The sequence below is a fragment of the Bison bison genome, unplaced genomic scaffold (genome assembly GCF_000754665.1).
Source record: "Bison bison bison isolate TAMUID 2011002044 unplaced genomic scaffold, Bison_UMD1.0 scf7180017864324, whole genome shotgun sequence".
Taxonomy (NCBI): Eukaryota; Metazoa; Chordata; class Mammalia; order Artiodactyla; family Bovidae; genus Bison; species Bison bison.
In genome coordinates this window covers 4,636,666-4,656,807 of record NW_011494896.1, presented here as the reverse complement: position 1 = coordinate 4,656,807, position 20,142 = coordinate 4,636,666, and the positions used below count along the sequence as shown (strand labels likewise).

The 20,142-nt window shown below is 43.3% G+C and overlaps 1 protein-coding gene across 3 annotated transcripts in view; it reads right to left on the bottom strand.

Annotated features, from left to right (window-relative positions):
* DLG2 (discs, large homolog 2 (Drosophila)) overlaps nucleotides 1–20,142 on the bottom strand; it is a 2,340,373-nt gene that overhangs the window by 403,121 nt on the left and 1,917,110 nt on the right. For all 3 annotated transcript variants that reach the window (XM_010853191.1, XM_010853193.1, XM_010853192.1), the window contains one exon: nucleotides 15,383–15,539. In XM_010853191.1, coding sequence (XP_010851493.1) covers nucleotides 15,383–15,539 — 157 coding nt within the window. The remainder of the gene's footprint in view (nucleotides 1–15,382; nucleotides 15,540–20,142) is intronic.

Here is a 20,142-nt window from a genome sequence, read left to right as displayed (position 1 = left end):
CTGGGAGAAGGTGGTGGACAGAGGAGCCTGGCATGCTGCAGTCCTTGGGATCGCAGAGTGTGACATGACGTTGTGACTGAATAACAACTGAGCAAGAAAAGTGTGGCTCTGAGTTGGGCAGGCAGACAAGTCCAGTAAGGTGGGGAGATGCCTGAGGGGGTTCCAAAATTGAGAGGCAAAAGCCAGAGCCTGAAGAGTCAGTGAATCTAGACAGAGCGGGGGTCAGTGAAGACAGCAATGCCTGCAGCAGGCACAGAGGCCTGGGGAGGCAGCCTCTGTGTGGGTTCTGGGCCAGAAACCTGAATTTAACTGGTCAGGATGCATCTTTCCAGAAGCATCATCTACTCCACTTGGTTAGATTTCACTTATAAGTTTTTTAATAGGGTGCCCTGGTTGATACAGGACTCGGAAATTTCTGAAAGCCTGATGAGAAGCAGGCGGTCAGTGTGGGGATGCAGGGAAGTTGCATATTTTCTGATGTCTTTTATTAAAGAATAGTTGATTTACAATTTTTCAAGTGTATAACAAAGTGATTCCATTTTATATATACATACATATATGTACATGTATATATACATGTTTATATTTATATATATATTCAGATTCTTGTCCATTGTACATTATTACAAATAGTTCCCTGTAGCACACAATAAATCCCAGCTGTTCATTTTATATTTAGTAATGTATGTACTCGGTGTATGTGTGTGCTCAGTCGTGTCCGACTCTTTTATGACCCCGTGGACTGTAGCCCGCCAGGCTCCTCTGTCCATGGGATTTCCCAGGCAAGAATACTAGAGAGGGTTGCCATTTCCTTCTCCAGGGGACCTTCGAACCCCCTATGTCTTGTATCTCCTGCTTTGGCAGGCAGATTCTTTACCCCTGAGCCACCAAGGAAGCTCATCATTTTCACCACTATACCTCTAATCCATGGAACTGTCTTGTTTAGGGTAAGACAATATATTTTTCATATTTTTCTACATATATTTTTAAAATTATTTTCTCCATCATTTCCTCTCTTTTTTCTTTCCCCACCAAAATAAGTATAGTAATACTGGAGGCCATGCTCCATTGGATTTGATCCTCATCTTTCTCACTGACCAAAATGTGGATTCAATACAAAAGAACTGATCATTAATTCTTCATTTATTAGAAGGTATCTGTAGCTGATTGATAGAGCAACACAGCAGACTTCTCAGACAAGGTACATTGGTTTGTAAATCCCTTAATCTCAGGAAGACATTTTTAATTACCGTGGGATACAATGAGCTGGAAACAGAAAATCACCATTAGAAATATTATTCACGGTCCACAGACATTGGCGGAGTCCATATCCTGTCCTTGCTTGAATCGCTTGTTGGCATGCTTAGATGAGCAGAGCTAGGAGGGTGCTGCCAGCTGCCCAAATGCTGGCCCAGGCCCTTCCCAAAGGAGGCCTCTCTCCAGGAATCATTTCTTCTGTTTAAGAAACTATTATGAATCTCAAGATCTTAGATCCAAACAATTCCTCATACAGAATTCAGTGAGCCACATGATCCCTAATGGACATTTATCATTTAGCTGCTGTGTCCAAATATCCTTCTTTGGGGGCAATCCAAGACTGGAAGGAGGTACAGTCTTGTTCCCCCTAGAAAGGTGTGGGGGGGCGCAGCTAGAGTAGGGTGCCCAGGCAGATATGCCTGCTGGGAACTCGGAACCTCCACAATACATGGAGAGAGAGTGAGATGCTTTCAAGCACCCCCAGGATTGTGGCTGGGCTGTCAGTGACCTGTGATAGTGACCTCAAAAACAGCATCCTTAACAGACTGACCTTCAACAGAATTTCCTTCCTGGCTTCTGAGCTTGGTTCCCCAGTCTTCCTGGGATTCAGGGAGTTATCTGTTTGTTCCCTAATAAATTCCTTTTCCATTTAAGTCACTTAGATGTCTGTTGTCTGGAACTCTGGCTGGTAAATCCAGTATGGCACTCCCAGCAGGCATGTTCCTAGAGTAGTTAGCATCACAGGCAAGGGAGCTGGTTGTGACAGAAGGAGATCCATGCCTGGCATCTCAAGTTGGAAACCATGGAACTGTTCAGTTTCCTCCTGTATAAACTGCTATCATGCCCACCCTCCCACCTATCCTGAAGGGGTGCTGTGAGAATCAGATGTGATAATGTCCACAGGAAGGAACTTGGTACATGAAAATGGTGATGCCGATACAAAGGATATGAGGGCTCAGCTAGCAAAATAGGTAGAGCAGAGGTCCCCAAACTTTTTGGCACCAGGGACCAGTTTCGTGGAAGACAATTATTCCACAGACAGGGGAAGGGTGGTTTGGGGATGATTAGAGCATATTACATCTATTGTGCTCTTTTTTCTATTATTATTATTACGTTGTGATAATGCACTAATGCGAGCAATGGGATGGGGAGTGGCTGTAAATAACAGATCTTTGCTCACGTGCCAGCTGCTCACCGCTGTTGTAGATCCTGGTTCCTAACAGGCCAGGGACCAATACCTATCCGTGGTCCAGGGGCTGGAGGCAAAAACAAATTGGAGCTAAAACTCAGTCTTTCAGTTAAGAATCACCCTTCCTCTCAACTTAAGAGGTCTCCCCAAGGGTTCCTCTTTATCAGGGGTCAGCTGTGATAGGGCATTTTCAACATGTGTGTGAAGAAGGCTCAGGATCAAGTGTTGCTTCACACTTTGAGGCTTGTATCACCTAAGCAGGGTTCTTTATCACTTAATAGCTTTTTGGAAGAAGAGTATATTTTACAAACAGATTTTTAAACAAACATTATTGTATTTGGGTTTCCCAGGTGGTGGAGTGGTAAAGAGTTTGCCTGCAATGCAGCAGACACAGGAGACCTGGGTTCTATCCTTGGGTCAGAAAGATCCCCTGGAGAAGGGAAGGGCTATGTACTCCAGTATTCTTGTCTGGAATATTCCACAGACAGAGGAGCTTGGCTGGCTATAGTCCATACGGTCACAAAGAGTCAGACATGACTGAGCGACTGAGCATGCACTCATGATAGCATTTAGTATGTAATAGAATGTTTATTTAATATTTGTCAGATCTATGGGAGTTCATATTAGTCAAGTAGGAAAGAATCTGTCTAAAAGAATTAAGATAGTCTGAGTCTTCAGGACAGAAGGGGTTCTGGGGCCAAGGGTTCAGATGAATACAGCTGAGAAGAGCCCTAGGAGTCTCAGCACCTTTGGACAAGCGGGCAAAGATGAGTCTTTCATTCATTCAGTAACTTTGCCCGGGAGCCACATTCTGTGTTAATCAGTGGGATGAAGAGATGCTAACACAGTCAGTCCCTGCCCTCAGGGGAAGCTTCAGAGGCTCTCGACGTTGGTTTCAGTCTCCTCAACTTTAGTCTCTATGTGTACAGTGGCTTCCTGTGGTAGCTCATATTTCTCCTTGCAAATAGCTTATTATTTCAGGCATTTATGTTTTTCTCACTAACTGGACTTAAGAGCACAGACAGCCTCAGACATAAGCAAACTGCCAAGTTTTCTTTCTGAAGGTTTGTTGCTGTTGTTCATTGCTAAGTTGTGTCCGACTCTTTGTGAGCCCATAGACTGCTGCACACCAGGCTTCCCTGTCCTTCAGTATCTCCCAGAGTTTGCCCAAACTTATGTCCATTCTGAAGGCTGGCCTTGCAGAAAAGAGGATAGTGTGGAAATCAGAAGCCATGGTCATTCAAATGCCACTGTCATTGCTTATTATCTGTGTGATTTAGGGCAAATTATTGAGTATCTGCGAGCCTTCATCCCAACAGGGTTTTGTTAGGGATTAGTGAAATCATCATGTGATTTCAGCACAATACTTGGTGCTAAGCAAATAGTCAAAAATATTAAGCATTTTATTCCTAATTTTCCACACTTCCTGCTTTCCTGGAGTCGTGTTTGTCAGGGAGCTTTTCCTCCAGAAGCCTTCCCACACCCCACGCTGGGCTAATGACAGCCTCTCCTTTGTGTCCATGTGGTCCCCAGAATTTATCCTTTATACTTTTCATGTTTCTTTTTCTTCTTCTGGAAATAATCTGTTTATGTGTTGGTCTTCCCTCGAGAGGCTATACATTTGCTAAGAGCACACATATTTTTTGGTCTAGTAGTTTCTGCTGCTTAGTGGATGCTTAGGAAATGTCTATGGATTGGTTTTTGGCAAATAGGCTAATAAATTATGTATGTATGTAAGATGTATGTAAGAACTTCCCTCATCTAATGCTCCATGGGGCCCCCTCTGATTTCCCCTGTTCTTTGAGGGAGATCTTTCCAGATGCATGGGGCTTCCCTTGTGGCTCAGCTGGTAAAGAATCTGCCTGCAATGGGGGAGACCTGGGTTCAATCCCTGGGTTGGGAAGATCCCCTGGAGAAGGGAAAGGCTACCTACTCCAGTATCCTGGCCTGGAGAATTCCATGGACTGTATAGTCCATGGGGTCTCAAAGAGTCAGACACGACTGAACAACTTTCACTTTCACTTTCTAGATGGATGGGAATAATTACTCCATCTTAGATTTTTGGTTTGCCTCCCACTCCATCCCCTGAGTTCTGCAAATAATATTTTAATGTGAAAATGTTACTTCTCCCAAATAAAACACCTGCATGAGTATTCCCAGAGATTAGTTTAAGGCTGAATTTCTAAAAGTATTTCCAGTTACATAGTAATTTATATTCCAGGGGAGGAAAAGATTCTTTAGTTAAGTAAGGTTTCTTTTGGAGAAGGAAATGACAACCCACTCCAGTGTTCTTGCCTGGAGAATCCCAGGGACGGGGGAGCCTGGTGGGCTGCCGTCTGTGGGGTCACGCAGAGTCAGACGCGACTGACGCGACTCAGCAGCAGCAGCAGCAGGAGCATTTCTTTATTTGCTGTAGAGCTTCTCAGATCTTTTATTTGATTATGAACCTTTTTTCTTTTTCATGGAGTGTTTCACAGATCTGGTATTAGGTGGAACACACATGTAGAAATATCACTTTGATAAAAGCCGGAATTGGTATCACTAAACTGAATTTCAAACTTTTGAAGGCTGCTTAACATTGAGTCCTTGAGTGGTTGTCCTGTGGGTTATCTATTAGAGGTCTGATTTTACATGTTTCCCCATGTACTATTTTTGCAGCAGGTCTTCAAGTAGTGAGATACACACACACACACACACACACACACACACACACACATATATATAGAGAGAGACGGGCTTTTCTGGTGTCTCAGATGGTGAAGAATCTGCCTGCAAGGCGGGAGACCCAGGTTTGATTCCTGGGTCAGGAAGATCCCTGGAGAAGGGAATGGTTCCCACTCTAGTATTCTTGCCTGGAAAATTCAATGGACAGAGGATCCTGGCGGGCTACACTCCATGGGATCGCAAAGAGTTGGACACAAGTGAGCTACTAACACCACCATCACCATATATATATGTATATAGTGTGTTAATGATATTGAATAAGCAGTGTTTAAGGGATGTACCAGAAAATAGCATGTTACTTTTGCTTTCTTACTATGCCCACAAAGTATACGGAATTTATTCATTTGACAGGTATTACCAGCCATATTCTATGTCAGACAATAGGGGTGCTTCTTAAGCAGAGTCTGGGGCAATCCATGGCTTACCCCTTTTGGGTAATAGAAGGCTTGGGTTCACTCTAAGAGCCTTTACAGAGAAAATTCAGTACATGCACAGGCCCATGGAGGAAGTTGCACACCCATCGGTCTGGCCATTCCTTTTGTTACAGCACAGAAACACCTCACCTTGTCAGTAGAGAAAAGCTCTTCTGAGCCTTCTCGGGTGACCCACACTGTGGGTCCTGGGAGACCCCATCTCCCCCAGTGGCAGCTATGGCACTGTAGTCCTTCATCCTGTGGGTGATGCCACGTTGCTAAATATTTTACACATGACTGAGGGAAAGCAAAAGCCAGGGTGTCCAGGGTGAAATTGAGAGCAGGGAAGAGGCCAGTAAGGCAGGCTGGGGCCAGACCCTGTGAAACCTTGTAGGACACAACAAGAATTTTGAATTTTATCTTAAGAACAACAGAAAGCCATTGAAAGTTTAAGAAAAGGGGAAAACCGACATGATCAGAAATGCTTTTTGAAAGGCTCACTCTTCTTAAAGTCTGGAATTTGTATGTGATGAGGGATGTATGTGTGTCCAGACAGTCGGTAGGAGAAAAGGATTCCTAGGGCAGAGCTGGGCCCCGCTGAATCCCTAGGCTCTGGTGGGTGGGCTGGGGGTCAGCCTGGATGGTGGGCTCTGACGCTGAGGCAGAGGGAAAGTCTGCTCACTGGCCACAGTGCTTTTTATTGAGCGGGGGGGGGTGGAGTGCGGGGGAGGGGGTCCCTGAGCAAGAAGTCAGAGGATGAGATGGTTAGGTAGCATCATTGCCTCAGTGGACGTGAATCTCAGCAAACTCTGGGAGATAGTGGTGGACAGAGGAGCCTAGCATGCTGCAGTCCATGAGGTCAAAGAGTCAGACATAACTTAGCAACTGAACAACAACTGAGCAAGGAAAGTGTGTGTTCTGAGTTCGGCAAGCAGACAAGTCCAGTAAGGTGGGGAGATGCCTGAGGGGCTCCAAAATTGAGAAACAAAGCCAGAGCCTGAAGAGTCAGTGAATCTAGACAGAGCGGGGGTCAGTGAAGACAGCAATGCCTGCAGCAGGCACAGAGGCCTGGGGAGGCAGCCATCGTGTGGGTTCTGGGCCAGAAACCTGAAGTTAACTGGTCAGGGCTAAAGTAAAAAGTCTTTTTTCAGAAACATTACCTTGTTGCACTTCTTTTGTTTGGGGAGGTGGAGCAGGCAGAGCTCAACCAGGAAACAAAAGCAGACAAACCCCATCTGAGGCCAGGATAACCACAGCTGGGACTGAGGCTTGTCTCTGAGGGAAGGGCGGGGCTTTTATCGGGGTTTGGGGACTCCTAGTGTTGAAGATGAGAGGAAGGAAGCTAAATGTTGGAGACTCTGCAAAATTTCTAGTTTAAGCTGTTGTGCTTTTGGAAAAAGGTGAGTGCAGCTCAGAGTTGAGAGATGGTGCCTGTCCCCACCTCTGCACCCCACCCCGGACCTCAGAACCTCTCTGGAAGGCAGATGCACTGGGAAACAGTCCCTTAAATGGAAGCCCTCAGGGACTGCCAATGATGAAAATGTGGATCCTCCTTGGGGCTGGGGACAGAGCTGGAGGGGAAGGACAAAGCCCATAGGGCAGGGTCACTGGACGGGAGGGGGCTGGGAAGCTTCTAAGAGGACCACTTCAGGGCACCACACAAATAATGTGAGACTTTATTTTAGTTTTATTATTTTTTTTGTGAGAGGCAGGGGGAGGGCTGGATTTCAGGTGTAATACTGGAAGGAATTGAGTTGTTACTTGATAAATACAAAGGTGACATTATCAGTACCCTTGCATGGTGAAGAGTGTATATCGTGCTTGAATTCCACTTGAGTCCCTTGACAGTAAGGATTTAGCAAACAAAGCCCTTCCCTTCTGCACGGCTCTAAACATGAAGACAGGAAGGAAACCTAAGCATTAACTCAATGCCCAGGTGAGCTGTGACTCTTTTTTCACTCTTCCTAAATCCACCATGCAATTTCAGTTTGAAAATTCACAACAACCTATTCTACTTTCAGGACAACAGCTGCCACATTTCACTTTTATTCCCAACCACGGATCTTGGAACAGTGAGTTAAACACTTCACGTCCATCAAGAGTGAGCTTTGGAGTTGGTGGGGTCAGCTAGGTTGATCGCTTTTAGACTCCTGAGGATTGAACAAACTAAAATTGCTTGGTGAGATAGGAAAGAGCCTCTTTATAGAGTATTGCTTCTGTGTGCTCTGCTCCACATATATATTTTTTCATAACAAAGCACTGAAACAATAACAGAGGCATTTCTGTCTTTCCCTCTGCAGAAAGAATGCCTGAGGAGGCTGCTGCACTAGTTAACATGATTGCATGCTGAATGCCCTAAATTCTCCACCACAAAAAACCTCAAGAAGATGGTTCAATTATTGGATAAGCCTTTCAATAATAAATCCTGGAGAGATAGAAAATATAAAGGAGAAATTAGAGAGAGAAGATCACTCACAATATGTGTATGGAATGCAGCCTGAGGAGATGATTTCCTTCAGCATCTTAACTACTTAGTTCTGGCGGGGAGGAGGAAGCGCAGGATAAATTCCTGCAATGGAGCTTGGGAATCCTCCGTCTTCAGCTTGCAAAGTGTTTAGACAATGTAAGGACACTAGATGGCGCCCGTAATCTTAAAACATAGTCAACAGCTAGTTATTTTTTCTTTATAGGCACCCGCTGGCGCTAATGGTTAAGAATCCGCCTGCCAATGCAGGAGATGTGAGAGACCTGGGTTCGATCCCTGAGTGGGGAAGATCCCCTGGCGGAGGGCACGGCAACCCACTCCAGTATCCTTGCCTGGAGAATCCCATGGACAGAGGAGCCTGGCAGGCTACAGTCTATGGGATCACAAAGAGTTAGACATGACTGAAGTGACTTAGCATGCACATATGACTACCTTGTCACAAAATAGTTGATTATTGAAACTATATACATATCTGCTCAAACATTTCCCATTACTGATATCCTGTGAGGTGCTCCTTAAGTAATGGTTTGGTGGTCAAATACGTTTGGGAAAAGCAATATATTTTATTGGTCTCTAAGGAGGTTCCCCTCCAGTACTCTTGCCTGGAAAATCCCATGCATGGAGGAGCCTGGTGGGCTACAGTCCATGGGGTCGCACAGAGTCGGACACGACTGAAACGACTTAGTATAGCATAGCATAAAGAGGTTCCCGATACGCGCTGGTAAACGGTTTCTGAAAAGGTCTTCAGTGAAGGAAACTGGTCATTAGGGAACCCTTTCTCTCAGGAGAAACCCAATACAATCCCGCTCTTCCAGAGTCCCGTGAACTCATGTTGAGAAATGCTCATCTATTCTACAGAAAAGGCAATGGCACCCCACTCCAGTACTCTTGCCTGGAAAATCCCATGGATGGAGGAGCCTGGTAGGCTGCAGTCCCTGGGGTTGCTGCAAGTTGGACACGACTGAGTGACTTCACTTTCACTTTTCACTTGCATGCATTGGAGAAGGAAATGGCAACCCACTCCAGTGTTCTTGCCTGGAGAATCCCAGGGAAGGGGGAGCCTGGTGGGCTGCTGTCTATGGGGTCGTACAGAGTTGGACACGACTGAAGTGACTTAGCAGCAGCAGCAGCAGCAGCATCCATTCTAACACCTGCCCCAAAGAAGGAATTGCTCAAACTATCGAAAAGAGGCTTTCCTCCGATACAGTGATCTGACACACAAAAAATATTACACATATTCTTGGGTTTCCCTGCTGGCTCAGATGGTAAAGAATCCACCTGCAATGAGGGAGAACTGGGTTTGATCCCTGGGTCAGGAAGATCCCCCAGAGAAGGGCATGGCTACCCACTCCAGTATTCCTGCCTGGAGAATCCCTGTGGACAGAGGAGCCTGGCAGGCTGCAGTCCATGGAGTCACAGAGTCAGACATGACTGAGCAACTTTCACTACACTGTATGACACATACTCATAAGGTACAGTGGTTGGTAGTAATAGTGTTAAGTACTTACAACGTGGCCTGCTCTGTTCTAAGTGCTTTCTCTTCTCTTTCCTTAGTATGCCACCTCTCTGTGTGTGCTCACACACATTAGATACATTGATACACGGTTGGCCTTGGATTTGCAGTTGGCTGAATTGTTTAGTTGCTCAGTTGTGTCCGATTCTTTGTGACCCCGTGGTTCTCTGTCCATGTGATTTCCCAGGCAAGAATACTGGAGCTGGTTGCCATTTCCTTCTCCAGGGGGTCTTCCTGACCCAGGGATCAAACCCATGCCTCCTGCATTGGCAGGTGGATTCTCTACCGCTGAACCACAAGGGAAGCCCAGTTGGTTGAATGCATGGATGCAAAACCCGCTGATGCGGAGGGCCGACTGTATTCAATGTACTATGCCATTTTATACAAGGGACTTGAGCTTAGCGGATTTTGCTGTTGACAGGTTGTCCTGGAACAAATCTTCCGAGGATATGGAAGACAGCTGTATCTGCTTTGGGCAGTGAGCATTTTGAGATCTATTATTCTCACTCATCTTTGAGATTTCATTTCCTGGTACAGAACCTGACACATAGTAAGCCATTAATAAAACAAATTGTCTTAGAAGAGTCTGCAGTCTGTGTGGGAGAATAATTCAGGAAAATAGAAATGGATATTGCATCCCTGATTAGCAAGGTAGTTGTCTATTATATAAGTCCCTTCTTGATGAAGATCAATCGAGAGCAGAGATCTACCCTTCGGCTCTCTTCCCCAGGGATGCTATTTCTCCTCTCTAAATGTACTATGCTATTTTTAGCATGACTTACTTGCAAATAAATCTTACATGACTTAGAAATCTATGCATTGAATTTTTATTTAGGGTTTTTGTTCTTTTGTCTTCTAGGAAGGTATAGCTTGTCTTTACATGTCCAGTGGAAGCTTAGGTGCAAAATATTATCCTCCATATTCCATTGCTAATAATTCTGTCAGTTTTCTTTCCATATTGTAATAACGTGTGAGTTTCTCAAGCCTGTTTATTTCTTCCTTGTAGTGTTAAACAATGAAATTCCAATACTGAACCTTTATACTAGCCAATTTATAGCCACAGTTTATATAAATTTTCACAAGCTGAAAAGAATTCCTTTTCCTTTCCAACTGTAAAAAATGAATGGTATTTTCATTGTTAAACTATCTTTGCAAATGTTTTACATAAAAAAGAATATGATATTTGAACTTCAGACATCGCTGTTATGTACTATGAATTGAAATCTCTAAGAAGACTATAATTCTGATTTGTTGCCATGCTTACTCTGTGGTCCTGGCAATAATATTTAAATGGATTAATCTACTTCTGGAAGCAGAAATACTTGGGAGTTTTCTTTGTTGAGCCATAACAAGGTTATTATCTCGTTCCTTTTCCCACCACCTGCCTAGAGATTAAACAAATAAAACCCATAGCTTAGGGGATTTCTTAAACAGAGTTAAAAAGTCAATAATATCATCTCTGTGCCTCAGTTTATTCATACTTCAAGTGAACATAATAAGGCTAGAGTTGTTATAAGATTACATTAGCTACACCTGTGACTGACTCAAAAGCTCCATGTAAATATTAGTTCCTTATAGTTTTGTGTGGGCTTCCCTGCTAGCTCAGCTGGTAAAGAATCCACCTGCAATGCAGAAGACCCCAGTTCGATTCCTGGGTCGGGAAGATCCCCTGGAGAAGGGATAGGCTACCTGCTCTGGTAATCTTGGGCTTCCCTGGTGGCTCAGCTGGTGGCTCCTGCAATGCAGGAGACCTGGGTTCGATCCCTGGGTTGGGAAGAGCCTCTGGAGAAGGGAATGGCTACCCACTTCAGTATTCTGGCCTGGAGAATTCCATGGACTGTATAGTCCATGGGGCCACAAAGAATTGAACACGACTGAGCGACTTTCACTCACTCACTGTGGTTCTGTGTGCTTCTGAATGTGTTGTGCACACCAAGCAATGTGTACAAAGAAGGCTGTATACACTGAGATCATTGTCAAGGTTTCGAAGAGAGATTGTGCTGTGAGGAGAAAGAACACTGATCTGGGGTCAAGGGAGCTGCTTTTGAGTCCCACGTCAGAGTGAGGAGCTGTGGAGCTATAGACAAATCATTTAGCCATTCTGAATCCTCTTTCCCTGATGTGGAAATTGAGAGAAATAATAACATTGATCCCTAGAATCGATGCATGTGAAAGTGCTTTGTGTCTGGGAAAGTGCTTTGACAATGGGAACGCTGATTGTACTGAAATGACAGAGTGGTCCCCCAGTCTACAGATTTTCAGCCAGGATGAGGAAGATATGTAAGTATGTCCTAGAAAGAATTTCAGAGTCAGTCTCCCAGGCTCTAGTGACTTTTCAAGGCATCACTATTTTTATTTAATACTTTTTCATCAATAAATAATTTTTGAGAGATGGCTAGGTACCAGGCACTGTGCTAAATGTTGAGGATACAAAATCATACAAGATACAGAGTTTGCTTTCAGAGAGCTTTTGGTAACTTAGTAGAGAAAGATAAACATGTAAATAAACACGGGCAATGAGGTTTAAGAGCTTATTAGAATTTTAAAGTTATATCTTGTCTAAAATTTTCTTTTTAAAATTTTTAATTGGAGGATAATTACTACACAATGTCGTGTTGCTTTCTGCTGTACATCAACATGAATCAACCATGGGCATACATATGTCCCGTCTCTCTTGAACCTCCCCACACCCCATCCCACCCCTCTGGGTTGTCACAGAACGCCTGGTTGAGTTCCCTGCGTCATACAGCAAATTCCCACTGGCTATCTATTTTACAAATGGTATTACATATGTTTCAGTGCTACTTTCTCAATTTGTCCCACCTTCTGCTTCCCCTGCTGTGTCCATAAGTCTGTTCTCTCTCTGTGTCTCTGTTCCTGCCTTGCAAATAGGTTCATCAGTACCAGTTTTCTGTATTTCATAAAAATGCATTTAAAAAAGTATATATTTGTCTTTCTCTTTTTGACTTCACTCTGTATAACAGGCTTTAGGTTCATCCACCTCCCTAGAACTGACTCAAATTCATTCTTTTTAATGGCTGAGTAATATTCCACTGGGCTTCCTGCTTCCCTCGTAGCTGTCAGTAAAGAATCTGCCTGCATTGCAAGAGACCCAGATTCGATTCCTGGGTCAGTAAGATCCCTTGGAGAAGGAAATGGCCACCCACTCCAGTATATCTGCCTGGGAAATCCCATGGACAGAGGACTCTGGTGGGCTACAGTCCATCAATTTGTAAGAGTCGGAAAAAGAGTTGGACATGACTTAGTGACTAAAGCACCACCAATATTCCATTGTATATAGGTTCCAAAGCTTCTTTATCCATTTACCTCTCAATGGACATCTGGGTTGCTTCCAGGTCCTGGCTACTGTAAATAGTGCTGCAATGAACATTGGAGTACATGTCTTTTAAAACTGGTTTCTCAGGGTATATGCACAGTAGTAGGTTGCTGGGTCATATGATAGATTTATTCCTAGTTTTTAAGGAATCTCTACACTGTTCACAATGGCTGCACCAATTTACATTCCCACCAATGGTACAAGAGGGTTCCCTTTTCTCCACATCCTCTCCAGCATTTATTATTTGTAGAGTTTTTGATCATGGCCCTTCTGACCAGTGTGAGGTGACATCTCATTGTAGTTTTGATTTTACATTTCTCTGGTAATGAGTGATGCTGAATATCTTTTCATGTGTTTATCAGCTATCTGTATGTCTTCTTTGGAGAAATGTTAAGTTCTATCTTATATGTCATTTAAGTATAGAAGAAGTAGGTCAGGGGGAGTAGTTGAAGGGGTGATGATAGGCGATAGAACAAGGGCCTGGCCCGGGACCTTACCCTAATTCTTCCATACTCAGTCCTTCTAGACATCTGATAGTTGCTGAGTGAGCAGGAACCTCTATGTGTGGGAGAACCACAGACATACAAAAGGGAGCGTCAAGCATGCAGACCACTGGACACTGCTCAGGTCAACTGACTGCATCCTATAGGTAAATCATGTGTGCAGGGGGTGGGAGTTGGAGTGATGGTTAACAAATATTAGGTCACTTGGAAAATTCTAGTTATATATCATAGCTATACAGCAAAGATGAATTTTCCAAAGGGCACAATGAAAACCACAAACTAAATGCTTTATTTAGTTATGAATCATAACCATAGCCGGAGAAAGCAATGGCACCCCACTCCAGTACTCTTGTCTGGAAAATCCCATGGATGGAGGAGCCTGGTGGGCTGCAGTCTGTGGGGTCGCTAAGAGTCGGACATGACTGAGTGACTTCACTTTTCACTTTCATACATTGGAGAAGGAAATGGCAGCCCACTCCAGTGTTCTTGCCTGGTGAATCCCAGGGACAGGGGAGCCCGGTGGGCTGCCGTCTATGGGGTCACACAGAGTCGGACACGACTGAAGCGACTTAGCAGCAGCAGCATAACCATAGCCATAAAACTGGGCTCTTTATGTAATTCTCTGTTATTATTTGCATGATTGCCAAAACTACAGAGTGGACATGAACACTCATAGTGGATTTAACTACTTATCATAGAATTTATCCCAAGGAGGTAGCTTGATGTAATAGAAAGAAGCATCAATAGATATTCAAAGAGAAGAAATGGCTTGGAGAAGAGAGGAGTGGGGAAAGCAAGATGAAAGGAAGGAAGGCGAGTAAGAGGAGGTAGGTGATGGATATTAAGACTGAATATTTATTCTGACTCTCTAGTTAGGTGCACTTTTTTCCCTCCATGCTACATGGCTTGCAGGATCTTATTTCTCTGACCAGGGACTGACCTCATGTCCACTGCAGTGGAAGCACAGAATCTTAACCACTGGACCACCAGGGAAATCCCTAGTTAGGTGAACTTTGACAAGTCATTTAACCTCTCTGAACCATATTCTTTTCATCTGGACATGGTGATTTACCTTTCACGGTGACTGTGAGAATATAAGTTACTTTTATAAAGTAATTACTTTTCTAATATGGCTGGTGCATAAATCCTTGCTAACTCGTTGCTAGTAATTTTTGTATTGAGGTAAATGGTGATGTGCTACCACTTAGCAACATCAGCAAATTGTATGTAGCACTATTTTACACATTATTCATTTTTAAAAAATTATTTGTATTTTTGGCTACGCTGAGTCTTTGTTGCTGCTCAGGCGTTTCTCTAGCTGTGGCGAGTGGGGGCCACTCCCTGGCTGTGGTGTGTGGGCTTCTCACTGTGGTGGCTTCTCTTGCTGTGGGGCATCTAGGGCATGTGGACTTCAGTAGTTGTGGCTTCTGGGCTCGAGAGCACAGGCTGAATAGGTGTGGCACATGGGCTTAGTTGCTTTGTGACATCTGGGATCTTCCCAGAACAGGGATTGAACCTGTGTCTCCTGCACTGGCAGGCAGATTCTTTCCCACTGAGCCATGGGGGAAGCCCCCACATTATTCTTAAACAGTTCCATGCAACAAACTCCATGCCTCATGAAGATGCAGTTTTTAGAGTATAATGATGGATTTTGAAAGAAATTTAGCACTTTGAAAAATAAGTAATATATTGAAAAAAAATGCATGCTTCTCAATGTTCTACTGGATACAAATATGTCTCAGAAAATCTAAATGAAAACACTAGCACCTCTACCTGATTCTGAAGGAAGTAACGCGCCTCAAACCTGAATGCCATTTAAATTGCGACGTGCACCTGAAGCCATAATGCTTTCTTCCGTATTTCCTTTGGAATGAAGGTGCTTTTGGAGTTATAACTGGAAGGGACTTTCTCTCAGATGGTGTCAGACATGGAGGGAATAAAGATTAAGGAGCAATACTCACAGATAGGATCTGGTCTCCTCTCTGGAGCTCCCCGCTCAGGTCTGCTGGTCCACCAGCCAGAATGAAGGAGACAAAAATACCTTCTCCGTCTTCTCCGCCCACGATGTTGAAGCCCAGGCCAGTGGAGCCTTTATGCAGGACCACCTTGCGGGGCTCCCTGCAGGAACAAGCGGAGAATCACGTCCATAGGGTGGCCCACTCAAGATTTACATCGCTTTTACTTAGTACCTATGAAAATGGCTTCTCCAATTATGATAAATTTGCATATCAAAATATGCTAATATCAGGGCAGATGTCTGAATTCCTCACTGTAACAAATGGCAATATACATGCAAATTTATCCCTAATTCCAAAACATTTCCTTAAACTAGCTTTACTTCCAATTTTCCTTTGTTTATAACATCTGTTCTTGTACTGAGCACTACTGCAGCAGTATTCAATAGGATGGATGTATCCAAAAAGAGGAAGAGAATTTGGGGGACAAGAGACTAGACTGAATAGGCCAGAAGATGAACTATATTACATGACAGCCTGTGGGCTTGTTTTTTGTTTAATTAAAATTTACTCTGGAGGCAGTGGGGACTCACTGGAAGATTTTTGAGGCATGAATACTATTTAAATCAATGTTAGGAAGATTACAAATGGCCACGTGTAGGATTGATGGAGTTGGAAGCACAGATATGATGGGAGACAGGAAAACTACTGAGGATATTGACCAAGGAATCCAGGTTTAAGGAAGTGACAGGCTGCCTAGGAGTGAGGGCAGTGATGATGAAAAGAATCGGCAACATGAAAGGGGTAATTTGAAGGCAGGAACAGAGGTTGTTTCGGGTATTGGAGGAGGAAGGAAGAACATATGAAAGTGAAAGTGAAGTCGCTCAGTCGTATCTGACTCTTTGTGACCCCATGGACTGTAGCCTACCAGGGTCCTCTGTCCATGGGATTTTCCAGACAATAGTACTGGAGTGGATTGCCATTTCCTTTTCCAGCGGATCTTCTGGACCCAGGGATGGAACCCAGGTCTCCCACATTGTATATAACTACTTGCAAAAAGGGGAGAGAGTGTGGGTGGAATCCAGGGTACAAGCATGAGTATGATGTTGACATGCTTAATTCCAGGTACTAGTCGGACATCCTTGTGGAGATGTGTGAAGCAGTTAGAGACAAAGGATAGGAGTTTAGATTCTCAGAGAGGATTGCAAAGGCAGATTTGAGGGTCATCAGTAAAAGGATGAGAGATCAAATCTTAAGCCAACAGTTCATTGAGATTGTTTAGAGGTTGAAAAATTATGGAACACAGAATTTCAAGGGTTCTAAGAAAGCATCTAGTCGAATTATCTCTTATCAGTAGTTTCAAAAAATGTTATCCTGCAAGCCTCAGGTTTGACCAAGATCTTTTTTTAATATCACCTACCCTTCTCTTTCAAATATCTCAGTTCCAATTATGAAATGTTTCTCTTCTATTTTCCTACTCTTAATGATGTAAGAATGACAAAGTCCAATATATAATTTTTTTTAATTAATTTTTTATTGGAGTATCGCTGCTTTACAATGTTATGTTAGTTTCTGCTGTGCAATAAAGTGAATCAGTTATACATAAACATATTGTTGTAGTTCAGTGGCTAAGCCATGACCAACTCTTTGTGACCCCATGGACTGCAGCATGCCAGGCTTCCCGGTCCTTAACTATCTTCTGGAATATACTCCAACTCATGTCCACTGAATCAGTGATGCCATCCAGTCATCTCATCTTCTGCCACCCCCTTCTCCTCCTGCCCTCAATCTTTCCCAGCATCAGGATCTTTTCCAGTGAAGCAGCTCTTTGCATCAGGTGGCTAAAGTATTGGAGCTTCAGCTTTAGCATCAGTCCTTCCAATGAATATTCAGGGTTGAGTTCCTTTAGGATTGCCTGATTTGATCTCCTTGCAGTCCAAGGGACTCTCAAGAGTCTTCTCCAACACCACTGTTCAAAAGCATCAATTCTTTTGCTCTCAGCCTTCTTTATGGTCCAACTCTCACATCCATACATGACTACTGGAAAAACCATAGCTTTGACTAGACAGACTTTTGTCAGCAAAGTGACATCTCTGCTTTTTAATATGCTGTCTAGGTTTGTCATAGCTTTTCTTCCAAAGAGCAAGTGTCTTTTAATTTTGTGGCTTCAGTCACTGGTTGCGGTGATTCTGGAGTCCAAGAAAATAAAGACTCTCACTATTTTTTCCACTTTTCTCCATCTATTGGCCATGAAGTGAAAGGACTGGATTCCATGATCTTCGTTTTTTTGAATGTTGAATTTTAAGTCAGCTTGTTCACTTTCCTCTTTCACCCTCATCAAGAGGATCTTTAATTCCTCTTTGTGTATGCATATCCACTCTCTGTATATCCATATCCTTCCCACTGAGGTCACCACAGAGCATTGAGTTTCCTGCACTATACATGAGTTTTTTAATTAGTTATCTGTTTTATACATAGCAGTGATTTTATGTCTATCCCAATCTCCCAATTCATCCCAACCCTCTTTCACCCTCCTTGGTAACCTAAGTTTGTTCTCTCAATCTATGACTCTCTTTTTGCTTTGCAAATAAGTTCATTTGTAGCATTTTTTTTAGATTCTACACATAAGGAATATTATATGATATTTAGGTCATCATAATAATGACTACAGACTTTTTTATTTGCTATCACATTTCCTTGCATAAAGAGATGCATTATAGCTATATTTACCCTTATTGAAGAAAGGTGTACAATGCACACTAGAGCTTGGACTATAAGTGATATGTAACAATGCTATGTATTAGAAGTAACTTGACATAGAGTTAGTTCATTCTGGTGGGTGTAGACTACTTATACGCGATAACATGCAATAAGTCAGTTTGTTATAGGGTATGTTAGAAAGCAGTACATATTTTGGGAAAAAGAAAAAGTGGAGGAGTGCAAGGACAGGTGCTTGTAGGGATGAGCTTGCTCAGGATTTACTGAAAAGGTGACAGTTGAGGAAAAACTGAAGAGGTGAGGAATCTCATTATGCTATCTAAAGGAGACATTCCAGCTAGCAGGGACAGAGGCCCTGATATGGGAAGGTGCCTGGTGTTGTCAAGGAAAAGCTAGGAGGCCATGTGGCTGAATGAGTGAACAAGGGAAGGAGAATGGGTAAAAGATGACGTCAGTGGACTAGTTTTCTATTGATGAGTAACAAATTACCACAAACTTGGTGGTGACAAATTACCACAAACACCCACTATTATCTCACAGTCTTGTAGGTCAGAAGTTGGGGTGGCCTCGTCTAGGTTGTCTGCCTAGGATTTCATAAGGTTGTTATCAAAGTGTCAGCCAGGACAAACTTTATTGGGATGCTCTGGGGAAAAAGCCAGATCCATATTCAAGTTAGCTTGTTGGCAGAATTCAGTATCTTGTACTTGTAGGACTGTTTTACATATATTGGGTTGGCCAAAAGAGTTCGTTCAGTTATTTCTGTAAGACTTTATGGAAAAAATCCAAATGAACCTTTTTTTGGCCAACTCAGTATTTTGTTATAAGGAATTGACTGATGGAGCCATGAATGATGAGAAGTTCCAGGATCTATAGTCAGCAAGCTGGAGACCCAGGAGAGCTGATGGTATAACTTCTAGCTCAAGTTTGAGTCCAAAGTTAGGAGAAAAGCAATGCCCCAGATCAAAGGCAGAAAGAAAGAGTAAATTCTCTCTTACTTTGTCTTTGGTTTTATTCAGGCCTTCAGTGGGTTGGATGGGGCTACTCATACGAGAGAGGACAATCAGCTTTACTCAGTATACTGATACAAATGATAGTCTCATCCAGAAACATCCTCACAGACACACCTGGAGTAAGGTTTAATTATCTGGGCACCCTGTGACCCAGTCAAGTTGACATACAAAATTAGCCATAACAAAGACTGAGGTCCTGTTTCCTTGCTGGCTACCAGTTGGGAGTCTCTATCAGCTTCTAGAGGCCACCCCTTTTCCTTCTCATGTGGTCCTCTCTAAACTTCAAGTCAGAAATGGTACACTGAATCCTTTCCTTTTTTGGAAGCTCTCTGGTTTGTTCTTCAGCAGCTGGCTGGATTTAACTCTCTGCTTTTCCAAGGTCTGTGTGATTAGGTTTGAAGCACCCAGATGATTCTTCACCTTAAGATCAACTGCTTAGTAACCTTAATTACATTTGCAAAGTCCCTTTTCCATGTAAGGTAACTTAACTGTGGGAGCAACACCAGAAGGTGGAGATCATGGGGCTATTTCAGAATTTTGACTCCCACAGGCAGATAGGCAACAGGGGATAAATCCTGAAGGGTCCCATAGACCATTTTAAAACTTTGATTTTTACTCTGAGAGAAACAGGGACCCACTGGGAAAAATTACCTGATCTGATTTACATTTTAAACGATTATTTTGGTATAAAGTACATATGAGAGGCAAAGACTAAAGAAGACAGGTTCGGTGGATTTTGTTATATTTAGGCAAAATATGATAGTGCCGTGGGCGAGAGTGGTATTAGAGGAGGTGGTGGACAGTGGATACATTTCTAGTCTGTTTTCTTTTCCTGTTCAGATTGAACAACAGACTGGTTCCAAATAGGAAAAGGAGTACGTCAAGGCTGTATATTGTCACCCTGCTTATTTAACTTCTATGCAGAGTACATCATGAGAAACGGTGGGCTGGAGGAAGCACAAGCTGGAATCAAGATTGCCAGGAGAAATATCAATAACCTCAGATATGCAGATGACACCACCCTTATGGCAGAAAGTG